The sequence below is a fragment of the Arachis ipaensis genome, chromosome B2, assembly GCF_059453495.1.
Source record: "Arachis ipaensis isolate K30076 ecotype BB chromosome B2, ASM5945349v1, whole genome shotgun sequence".
Lineage (NCBI taxonomy): Eukaryota > Viridiplantae > Streptophyta > Magnoliopsida > Fabales > Fabaceae > Arachis > Arachis ipaensis.
Window position 1 is genome coordinate 62,912,083 of NC_142437.1, and position 12,916 is coordinate 62,924,998.

At 35.6% G+C, this 12,916-nt stretch overlaps 1 protein-coding gene across 1 annotated transcript; it reads right to left on the reverse strand.

Moving 5' to 3' along the window:
* Nucleotides 1-876: 876 nt before the first annotated feature.
* On the reverse strand, nucleotides 877-3,751 carry BZIP60 (basic region/leucine zipper motif 60). Its single transcript, XM_016327910.3, has 3 exons — nucleotides 3,242-3,751; nucleotides 2,305-2,528; nucleotides 877-1,445 (listed from the first exon to the last, which is right to left on the reverse strand). The coding sequence occupies exons 1-3, from the start codon at nucleotides 3,613-3,615 to the stop codon at nucleotides 1,153-1,155; spliced, it is 891 nt and encodes a 296-aa protein (XP_016183396.1). The 5' UTR covers nucleotides 3,616-3,751; the 3' UTR covers nucleotides 877-1,152.
* Between the last annotated feature and the right edge of the window lie 9,165 nt (nucleotides 3,752-12,916).

Consider the following 12,916-nt stretch of genomic DNA (forward strand, 5'->3'; position numbering starts at 1 on the left):
GATGGCACCTAGAGGTAAAAATAGACTTGGCACAAGAGGTGAAAATAGGCTAGGCGATATGTCACCTACAACCTAACCTATAGTTGACCTAGTCCTAGTCTGGCATATTGCAAAATAAACCCCAACTCAGACTATTAAAAATTTTAATATCTTAATAAACTAAATCCAAATTCACTAATTAATTTTATTAGTCTATTAAATCTAGCTTAACTTATCAGAACATAAATAAATATGTAAATATTTTTATCATTAATAAAATTATTAAATATTTTAAATTTATTATAAATACTTTTTTTATATTTTAAATATTTTAAAATTTAAAAATTTTTGTGAACATTAAATTTGATATATTATATTATATTACATATAAATAACTTTTATTAAAACATAATTTTTATAAATAATATTTTTATTTTTTTATTTCGTAAAAACAAAAATTGTCACATCTTTTAAAGGCCAAGCCAAGCTTTGTAATAAACTAAGTTTAATACTTGAAAAAAAAAATCTAAAACATACTTAGGAATGGTAATACCATCCAAACTCGCAGGTATCCATCCCGCCCCTATCCATTCGGGGCGGATAATTACCCGTCCCGCACCGAGGCGGATTTTTAGCGGGGCGAATTCTTAGGAGGGGCGGGACGGAGTCGGATTTAGATAATACCCACCCCTACCCGCCCTGCTATATATATAATATATATATAATTTTAAAATATAATATGTATAATATATGTAAAATAATTAATAAATGATTAATAATATTGTATCATATTTAAATTTTTATTTTATTTTATGTTATGTATGTGATAATAGTTATATAAATTTTGAAATTTAATTTTATTTATTGGATTTTAATAATTATAGAGGCGGGTAGAAGTAGGACGGGTTAGAGTTCAACGTTTTATTACCCGTGAGTAGAAGCGGGACAGATTCTATGCGGGTTGTTGTACGGCGGGACGGGGTCGGGTAGAGCAAAAACCCGCCCCTACCTGCGCCCGTTGCGACCCCTAAAAATACTACAAGTAAGACTTAGGTCAATTAACTATATAACAAACCTAACCTATTAAGAGCAAGCATGCAAGGCATGAGCCCACTGTAAGTTTCGATGAGGTCTTACTGCACAGAACAGAAACAATACTCCTACTATAATAGCTTAAACAATTCTTTCAGTTTTTTTATTATAGTAATCACTCCATCTGCACAATATAGAAGAAATAAAGAATTTCATCTTTCTCCTTGAAGCCCGACAACTTCTACTCTTTGTAGAGGATTGCACCCGGAAACACTCAGATATATCACTTTCGGGTCCTTTTCGAGCTACCCTTCTTGCGTTTCTCTGCTCCTTGTTTTCTCTTGGAAGTAGTACCGTTAACCAGGCTGTCAGTCGTAGACTGAATTGGCACATGACACCCATGAACAACAGCAGGGAACCCAACAGCAGGGATTCTGGATCATGAACATGGTCAATATCAATATCTATTCAATAAATAACAAACAAGAATCTAATACCAACTTCACTAGGTCAACATAATGGATGGGACTTGCAGATTCTTTACCGAAATCTCAAGATTCCTTTCTGTTTAGGGTTGTTTATGAGTTTTGGAGCGGAACTAAGGGAAAATGGAGGGCTTGTAGAACATAAGTTCTACTACAAGCCTCCCTTTCTCCTCCCTTTACCTCCAAACTAAACTCACAAACAACCCTTAATTGTACCTTCTTCATTTTACCATGTTCTGTATTTTGGATTCTTAATTGATACTACTGATGTCAGTATAATACTGGAATCTACATTTTCGAAATAGGAAGTAGACTAGTGTTGTAACAAAGCCAAAAAGTAATTTTGGATTCTTTCATTTAATATAAAAATCTCCATGAGTCCATAAAGCTTACACATCTGAAGACAATGTGAAAGATCTGGTATACGAACAACTAAGAAACCACATAAACTATATAAGATCCCCAATAAACATAGTTCTCAACTTGAAGGAAAAGAAAGCTACTATTCCTTAATGATCCAACAATCCACACTGGAAATTTATTATAATGTTAGAATCGATATATTCTAAACAACTTTGGCAACTCGAAATAAGGTTGTATATCAAAATCAAACAGATGAAATTGTAAAGAATATGCACAAGATTCATTCAGGAAAGCAACGAAATAATCAATCCAAACACCCAGAGTTTGAAATCAAGAAACCAATTTAATAAAACAAGGATGCTACTGACTATGATTGAATAACAACACACGAAACAAAACAAACATTAAGAAAGTGGTTGAGTCAATGTGTTACTGTAGGGCTTACCCAACAAGAGCACAGCAGACTCCTGCTTGGTCATGGAAGCATTCAATGCACCTCGTGCCTGTAAGCAAAGACGCAAAGCATGGTTCTCAGCATAGCAGCACTGGAGCAAATGCCCCAGTCTACGGCATTCCCCTTCATAATACCTACTTTTCATCTCAAGGTCCTTTACATACTTCGTCTTCCTCTCTCTTGATCTCGCAGCAGCATCTCTGTTCCTCATTTTCCTGAAAGGCAGACATTGAACACAATCTTTTATCTTTTACAAGTTACAACACCATAGTCATCATAAAAGGTAGCATCGTAGGCATCACAGAACAAATGAAACAACAATGGAGCCTTATTTGATTAAGGTCTAACTAGAGCCCCAGCAGATCTCATCAATATTTTTCTTCTTCCTCAAGTGTTAAAGACATCATTCTTTATCCATCTTCAATCCTTGGTTCTTCTATATAAGAGTGCCCTACCTAGTTCTTGTTCAGAATCCAAACTTTGAACACCATATTCAAGCTCAAGGAGAAACCATCAATGTATGTACACACTTTTATTATATCCAAAAAGAAACATCAAACTAGCTCAAACAACGAGAAATTATCCTATAATATCCAAGAAATAAAATATAGCAAAAGATTTTCTCATAACTATCAATGCAGAAGAAAAAGCAACAAGAGTTCCTCTAAATTTAGACAGGGCACTACTTACTAGTTACTGCATTCCTGTATTAAATCCTAATATCAACTATCAACTATAACATATAATTGAAAAGTTATTTAAAAAATTTAAACACAATGACTCCTTCAAACATCAAAATTATGTAAATCAGAAAATAAATTGTTTAAATCTCCAGAATAAGTCACAAAATTTAAAACATAACACCACAAAACCAAAGCAAAAGTAATGAATAAAACGAACTCTTAACCTCCTTCTCTGTTTCTTTTACCTTAATAGCTTCTTCGAAACGGGTTCAATGCCAACCTCCTTGGGGCCCGCTGCATCAGCCCTGACCTTATCGGGATCTTCGATAGAAGGAGTGGAACCGTCGTCGGAGTCACCGTGCGGCTCGACGAGTATTTCAGCAAGAAGCTTGTCGTAGTCAGATTCCAACGACGGAGTAGCGGGAATGACAGCGCCGTCGTCTTCATCATCGGCCATCAACAAGTTCTCGATCTCTGATAAAACACCGCCACCTGCTACGGCAGAAGGAACCTCCTTCTCATGGAAGATATCGTCAACGTGAGGATCTAGTAATTGTTCAAGAAAGGCGTCACAATCGAAGTCGCTAAGTGGGTCTTCTCCTAGTGCTAGACCTTCCATGACGGAACCGTCAATTCCTACGAGGAAACGAATAAACGACTCGACGATATTTTACGAAGCCTCGAGTTGTTTGTGAGTCTTGGTGACTAAGCAATGGAAAAGTCGCGCAAACTTCCTAAATCTCTCATGTTGTCACTCAGCCAATGGGATCGAAGAGAGTGGACATAAATGACACGTGGTGACGCGTTCTTTTTTGGCCTAGCTTTTTCCGTTTTTCTTTTTTCCCAAAAAAAAAGTTCCTAAATGCTCTAAGAAAAGAACAAATTGTGACACATCAATGGTTATATATTTTTATTATTTAAAATTAAATTTCCAAATTTTAAAATTCATCCTTTTAAACTAACTTATCTTTTGTGAGGTGTCATAAAAAAAAAATAAAAATTAGGTTAATTATTAATTTGAAATTTGAAAGATTAGTAGTTAACAAAAAATTCCTAAAAAATGTTATTAATAAAATAATTTTTAAATAATTTAAAAATATAATAAAAATAATAAATAAATATTATATTTTTTACAAGTGATAAAAAAATTATTGTATTTAATAAATAATTTATTTATTTTATTTGAATTTTTTTTATAATATCTAAATAAATATTTAGAAGGTTCACAATAATTTAAATGAAAATTTGATTTATAATTTTTTTTTAATTTTCAAAAAATATGGTCATTCACACTAAAAAAATTTTAAAAAATTTATTTCACATATATCAAATTTTAAAGATAAATATTTCTCATTCTTCTAATAATAATTGCATTAATTTACATCACAGTTAATTTCTAAAGTCTATTTTTAGCATATATATTTAATATTTAATTTTTTTTGTCGCGTTTTTAAATCCTTCGAGGGCTTATTTGTCGTTAACATTTTTTGAAATTCTTTTTATCAATGACTTGAACTTTTCGATATGATTTTAGTAATTTTTTCTTGTGACTACGGAAAAAAAAAAAGATAACACAAAAAAAAAAGCTAAATGGTTATGATTTCTCCCTAGAAATAGTCAAATATAAACTCTCCCAAGATTCGAGCCATTCACTGTAAGAGGTTGTGCTTCTTACAACATGCTTGGCCATGTGATCAGCTGCTTCATTAGCGTAGCTGAATGATAGAATTCTTTGCAAACCAATTGCAATGAAGAATTTCTTTTATTTTCATAAGTAAATCATTGCCTTCTCTATCTTTTGAGGCTGATCCTAGAGAAATCAAGCAATATATTTCAAGACAATCCATTTTACAAATCACATCTTTACAGCCATACTCCCAAGCAAGAATCAGACCACACCAAATTGCAAACAATTCATAGCAAGAAATGTTCATCAGTGGCAGACTTCCAGTGCAACCTTTCACCCACTTTCCATTGCTATCTTGAACTAAACAGCCAAAATTCGTATTGTAAGCATTTAGAAAGAGGCTTGAATCACAGTTTACCTTGAAAGAAGAAAGAGGAGGAGGTTCCCAAGATAAGATTAAGCTAGTACTCATGATAGATTTTAGCTTTGCTTGATAAAAGGAAAAATCGTGAGCCATATGATGGGAAAGCACCACAACTTTGTATCTGCTCCAAGTTTTCTCTATATTAAAAAGATCATTATTCCTATCACACCAAATCCAACACAAAGCCCTTAAAAAGAGATATTCATTTTTTTGAAGATTTACTCTGATCCAATTGTAAAATATACATTCTAGTATTACTCATTAAAGGATTATTAACAAGGTGTAACCACACTTGTTTCGCTTTAGTGGACTTCCTCAGACAGTGTTCTGCGGAGGTTGAATCATCCCAAAGCCAGGCAGGATCGTGCCCTTATGAAAACTAGGATCAATTAGGTTTATCTCTTCTTGGACATCCTCCGAGACAGAGGGAGCAAACGCTGTGCCAATACCACTATCATTTTCAAATTTTAAAATTCATCTTTCTAAACTAACTTATCTCTCGTGACATGTTGTTCATGAGTTACTTAGAACGATAGGAAAATCCAACGAAGTTGACGAGCTTTACGGCTTCCAGCTTTTGGAGTGAGCAGGAGGTGACCTAGAAAGACACACCGACACTCAAGTTAGAATGGATCTTAGAGATAGGATTTTAGGATTTTGTATGTCATAACTTGGAGGGAGTCCAAGACTCCCTTTATATATGCATTTTTTCCTTCCTTTGACCTTTTAAATTAGGCAAGATTTGATTTGTATTTGAAGTCAAATCTCGATTAGCGATCTGTGCTGAGTTGTCCAAGATCGAGGGGTCAAGAGGGGGATTTTAGGACTAAGGGCCAAGTTCTCATTGGGTCATTAGGACATTAAGGCTAGGAAGCGAGTCTGCAATAGTGCCGCCAAACGTGACTTTGCCAATGTCGATGATTGGTGAGCAAAAATTAAAGCTCACGGATACCGGCAAGTGCACCGGATCGTTCAAGTAATACCATGGTGAGTGGATATCTTTCTCATGAGGATTAAAGGATTGAGCAAGCAAATATCAGATTAAATACCTAATTAGATTAAAATAACCTAGATTGATGAGGGCAAAACCTGTATCTTGCTTAGAATATTAAGTGCTTGAGTGCCTGAGAGATAGTGAACTTGGATGTTGATTGAGAGAAGACAATGTTGGTGAGAGTCAAGAGCTTCAGAGATGTTTGTGCTCTTGGAAAAACCAAACCTTGTTTACTTATTTTGAAGTATGCAAATATCTTTCACGACAAATCTTTTGTAACTGATTTCCAATTCCTTGGTTCCTCAGTTTCTCTATAATTATCTAGTCAACAGTTAATTAATTAAAGAGGTTAAGCACAAAAACTAATTTAGTTCCTAACAAGATTTAAAAGTAGTCCTTAGGTCGAATTATATGTCATCCTTCATATCTAATTACCCAAGCCTACCAAAGGTTTAGAAGACCTCTGTCCTATCCATTAGACAATGGACGCTTTTCTTTTTTTCTTCTAACTTTTCACTAAATTTCCTTGACACAACCGCACCACAAGCACATAACTCGGGTTTTGACCCAGACATCGATGCCCAGAGCCTCTTTGGACTTCTTGATCTTTTGTTTTAAGGCAACTCTTTAAGTAAACTTTCAATCGATAATCCCGGTCCAGTTGGTCCAAGTTATCGGGTGATAAAGCACCCTTCGAATTTACTAGTCCAAGTCTATCCCTAAAACAGAAACATTACAAGCATATAACTAGACCCTAATTATTGGTGCTCAGAGCTTTATAACTTTTGATTTCTTTGATCTTTTCACTTTTTTTTCACTACTCCAAGGAATTGATGATCGAAATCTCATAATACTTCTTTAAATTTCTGTTCTTGAAGATTCTTTTTCTATTTCCTCAACATTCAAACATTTTAGATTCTTCAAGTGCAACCACATATTCTTAAGCACCTCCACTGTTTGTTTTGATTTTTATGATTCAATTTCTTTTTTTTCATTAAGATATCCTCTATCAAATGGTTACTGGAGAAACAAGTATTTAAGTTTGAAGTTTTTACAGAAAAGATAGATAGAGAAAAGGATAGAACATGCAATATATGCAAGGAAGAAATAAACAAAGGAAAGTAAATAAAAGAGAAGAACAATGAAAAGAAAACTAAAAACAGAAGGGATGAACAGAAATAAAGGAGAAAGAAATAACTAACCACCAGTAGAGAGGGTTTACCCAAGAGTATTCAGTCATCACTACTATTTTTTGTGTAGGTTATTTATGATCCATGGTGTTTCCAACACCAAATTTAAGGGTTTACACCAAACTTAGAGTTTGACAGAGGATTAGTAATAAATGTGCGTGCATATAAAGAAGCATACATGCATGAAGAAAAAAGGAATAAGATCAACCATAAACAATGTGGTTTTAAATTAAAAGGGATGTCTGGATTGAAAACACTCGGCATTACTTAAGGAGGCTTAGTGTCCTTAAATGTGTGCTCCCAGAGGATCCTGCCTAGCCCATGCACCAGGCGTGTGATCATGACCATCGGGCATGTAGCTTTAATTATTCATAGACACCCGGCGTGTGTTTTGAACGTCTGGCGTTCAACCCAGAAATATATTTTTTTTTTCATAAATCAAAAAAAAAGAGAAAAAATATGTATGCTAAAGAGGTGAAAGAAGAAGAAGAGAATGATGACGACGACTTTAGCCTCTTAAACAAAGAAAAAGAATGAAAAAAAAGAAAATACTAACCATGGTTGGGTTGCCTCTGTAACTTGATGAGGGAAAATCGATTCCACACAAACTCACCGGCAAGTGTACCGGGTCGCATCAAGTAGTAATAACTCACAGGAGTGAGGTCGATCCCACAGGAATTGATGGATCGAGCAACTTTAGTACGATGATAAATTTAGTTAAGCAAATTTTTGATGAATTTGGTGAAATTTGATTAACAAAATATAAATTGCAGCTAAGCTAAAGAGCAGAATGAAAATTTGCAGAATCTTAAATACAGAAGAAGTAAAATTGCAGAAACTTAAAGTGCAAGAAATTAAAAGAGCTGAAACTTAAATTGTAAGAAAAGTAAATAACTGAAACTTAAAGAGAAAGTAATGTAAATTGCTGAATCTAAACTGCTGGAAAACTTAAATTGCATGAATGATAAAGGGAGTTGGGTATTAGGAATCAAAACAGAACTGGAAAAAGTAAATTGTAGTAGAGCAGTGAATTCTCGGATGAAGAAATTCAGAAAATAGATCAATTGGGATTTTAGTTCCAAAACAGAAATGGAAGCAGAAGAATCAAAGCAGAATGAAAACTTAGGTTAACTCTAAAATATTAAATGAGAAATAAACAATGGCAGCAGAATATTGAAACAGCAAGAAAACTAAGATCTCAATTCCCCTCTTAACAAAACAGAAAAGAAGAAATTGTAAAGGAAAGCAAAACAGAAAGAAAACTAAGATCAGATCTCAAATTCTCAGAATTATAAAAAGAAAAAGTAAAAGATGACTTCTAGATGAAGAATTTCAGCAGAATTCTTCAATCCCCAAAACCCAAAACAGAAAATAAAAGTTGCAGAAGAGAAAACAAAACAGAAAGGAAAAATTCAGATCTAATCCCCAATTCTAAAATTCTAAAAGGAAAATTAAGAGAGAGAGCTCTGCAACGAAATCAAATTCTTCTCTATCTATACACTTTCTAATTCTGTCATCCAGTACTTGGAGTGGGCTTTTTGGCCTGTGAAGAAGCGGATCAAAATGGCACTTGGTTGCTGCTTCCAGGGGAACGTTGCGTTCTCAAAGTGAGCGCAACGTTCATTCATCCACGCGTACGCGTCTTTGACGCGTGCGCGTCCTTTTGCCTTTTTGCTCATTGACGCATACGTGTCACGTACGCGTGCTTCCATAGCGTTCACTTAGTGAGCGCTACGTTGGGTTAATGAACACTGCCCATGCGTGCACATCCTCTGCGCGTGCGCGTGGGTAGCAAAATACCAATTCCACGCTTCAGCATCACTCACGCATTCGCGTGGTTCCTCCCAGGTGCTCCATCGACGCGTGACGCGTCATGCACGCGTGGGCGTCGATTTCAAAACATCAGCTCCAAATTTAAATCTGCCCGAAAACGCTAAGTAACTGAATGTAGCGCTCTCCTTAAAAATGAGCGCCAACCACTTCCACGTGTACGCGTCATGCACACGTACGCGTGGGTCTTCGAATCTTGCCTCTGATGCGTAAGCGTCCTGTACGCGTGCACATCGTCAAGTAAGTGTGGCGTTCTTCATTTGAACGCAACGTTATTCTGCAGTGCTTCTGCTTTTCTTCATTTTCTCACCTAAAATCAACCAAACAAGCAATCAAAGTCTCACCAAAATCATAAGAATTTGCATCATTCATAATAATCACTTAGTTCTTGCATAAATCTCATGATTTTGTATAAAATAAATGATGTTTGATTGAATCAAAATAAACACAAAATTCCACTCCAACCACTTACTTATTGTACAAGAAAGTGCATAAAACCTAATGAAACAAATGAAAAATGCTTGTGAAACTAGCATAAGATGACTTGTCATCACAACACTAAACTTAAATCTTGCTTGTCCCCAAGCAAGCACTAAAACATGAGAAGAGATGAAAGAAATAAGAGAAGCATATATATCCTTATTTGGCAGGTAATTGAATTTGGTTCATGGGGTTCTATGCAGATGCAATTGAAGCTCTTCTTTTACCAGATTTTAAGATTGAAATGTCCCTTTAAATGATAACCAAAGTTGCTGCTGTGAGTCTTGTTATTCATCCATCCTTGGTGTTTTGATTTTCTTTTGTCTTTCACATTGAGAAGCTTATATTTTCATTTAAGGCTAAGTGTTATGTGTTGCAAGAGCTTTTAAACTTTGTTTTCCAGTCAACACATCTCCACCACAGACACTTGGCTCACAATTCATCCTAAGACATTGATGCCCAGCACCTCTTTGGGTTACTAAATGCTTTGTAATTAGGTTGCTCTTGATGGTGGATTTTCGGTTGGTAATCCCGGATTAGTTAATCCAAGTTACCAAGTTTTAAATACTCCTCAGAACCTAATAATCCAAGCAGATCCTAATACAATAGCATCACAGGTATATGTCCTAAGGTCCAAGCTATTGGTGTCTAGCCTTTTTATTTGTTTCTTGCCAATTCTTGGCTTTTCTTTCTTCTCTTTCTTGCTCTTTCTTTTCCCAAGGATAATTATTAATTGAAGGCTTTACAACAGCAACTAGACTTACACTATAAGGGATCATCCTAACCTTTGTCCTTTATTAATGAGCTTACTTTAACAATCAAACATACATACCACCACTGAACTTTATTATCATTCCTACCACATTAGACATTCACTTCCTGTTTCGACATTTTCTCGTATTCATGCAAAGGAAACAAGACATATATTCAAGTAGGATGAAAATGATGCAGACATTTATACTAGATCACTTATTTGAATGATAACAGGACAGTAAACCAGCAGAGTGCAGATAAGGGTAAACTTATCAGAAAGGAGAACAATTAAACTTTCAGCTAAAGCACAGTAGATATAAGCAGTTGAGTAACAATACAACCTTTTGGTATCTTCTTGCTTAGTCTTTCATCCTCCTTCTTAGCTTTTAAGCTTTTCTTGCTAATGATGTATAGTTTTTCCAAAAAGTTGAATAGTTTTCTGCACTGGTAGTAAAAGTTTCTTGTCTCCCAAGTACTTGAAAAATGGTTACTATGCATGAATGTTTGTAGGCTTTTGAACTTACTTTGGCATGTGAACACCAAACTTAGTCCCTTACCATTACCTCTTATGCAACAAATCAACCATATATATAAAACCTTGTACCTTTGCTAAAAGGGAACAAAACTAAAAACTAGAAAGCAGACAATGGTCGAGTAGTTTTCCTGATTGTTTAGAGCTAATAACCATTTATGCAGAGGGTTGAAATGTGTTTTTAATTGAAATTTTTGGTGGGACACCAAACTCAGCATCCTTCATTCACCCTTAAATTGTTTTGGTGTGCAACTCCAAACTTAGCTCCTTGCAATACAAATAAATCTACTTAACCCTTTTATTGAAATAGTTGAGAAAAAAAACTACCTTTGGTTGGGTTGCCTCCCAACAAGCGCTTGTTTATCATTCGTAGCTTGACATCTTCCTTGTTAGGGTGGATGATGACTGTGGTGCCTCAGCTTGTCCCCTCTCACTGTGAGCCTTCTTCCTGTGCTTTGATGAACAATCTCTATATGCTCTAACGAGAGTATCCTATTGACAGTGTAAAAATCATCAGTTTGTGGGCCTGTCTCCAACTGCTGGTAGATCAGTTTCACTTTGTCTCCTTCTGAGAATCCCTCAGTTGGTATTTTCTTATTTTTCCACCATTTTGGAATCTTTTTCTTGCTCTTCTTTTCTTTCTTCAGTGACCCTTCCTTCTTGGCAGCAGTTTTTTTGTCTAGAATTTTTTTCTCAATGATTGATCCTATGGCCTCTAGTTGCAATCCTTTTCCATCCTTCTCATCTTCATTACTCTTTTGTTCTTCTTCATTGTTTGTCTTTTGCTTTAAAGGTGATCTGATGAGTGCCTCCTTGGGCTTTTCCTTCCAATTCAAGTCTTCCTCTTCAATTCTCATGTAGCTTTTCTCTTCAGTAGTATGCTGGATTTTCTTAAAGATATTCAGAGTGATCTTCTCATCATGTGCTCTCAGAGTCATTTCTCCCTTTTCTACATCAATGATGGCTCTCGCTATGGCTAGGAAAAGTCTTCCCAATATGATGGAATCACCTCCCTCTTCATCCAGATCTAAGATCACAAAATCTGCTGGAAATATGAACTTATCCACCTTGACCAAAAGGTTCTCAACCACTCCATTAGGGATCACCATTGATCTGTCAGCAAGTTGCAAGGTCATCCTTATAGGTTTCACTTCTTCTATGGACAACTTCCTCATCATAGATAAGGGCATCAGATTGATACTTGATCCTAAATCACACAATACCTTATCAATGACTATATTGCCAATGGTGCTGGGCAGAAAGAAACTCCCAGAATCTTTGAGTTTTGGTGGGAGGCCTTTTTGGATTACTGCACTGCACTCTTGTGTTAAGATCATTGTCTCCTTCTCGTTCCAGCTTCTTTTTTTGTTGATGAGCTCCTTGAGGAATTTAGCATATAGGGACATTTGCTCTAATGCTTCAGCAAGTGGGATATTGATTTCCAGCTTCTTAAAAACTTCCAGAAATTTGGGAAACTATTGATCCTTGAGCTCTCTTTGCAATCTTTGAGGGTATGGCAGATGAGGGATGTAATGTTTAGCTTCATTCCTCTGTTCTCGTGGATGCTCTATCATGACTAGTTTTCCCTTCTTTAAAACTTGTGACTCTTCATCCTTCTTTCTGAGCTCTTCCTGATCCTTCTCTTTAATTGTCACTTCTTCCCTGCTGTTAGCTTTATCATCCTTTGCTGGCTTCTTGTTAGCTTCTTTGTTGTTCTCCAATGTCTTTCCACTCCTAAGTTGAATTGCTTTACATTCTTCCTTAGGGTTAGGAATAGTGTCACTTGGTAGTGTATTGGTTGGTCTTTCAGCTACTGTTTGCTTAGACAATTGTCCAATTTGTCTTTCCAGGTTTCTCAGTGAAGCTTCATGGTTCTTGTTGGCCAATTCTTGATGCTTGATCATTTTCTCCATTATTATCTCCAGGTTGGAGATTCTTTGAGATTCTTAGGGTGGTTGTGGCTAAGTATGGGATGTAGATGGGGGATGAAAGTTATTTTGGTTGGTTGATGGGTTATTGGGTGGATAGAAATTGGGTTGGGGTTGATTGTTTTGTGATTTTCTGTATAGATTTTGGTTAGTGTTTTGATG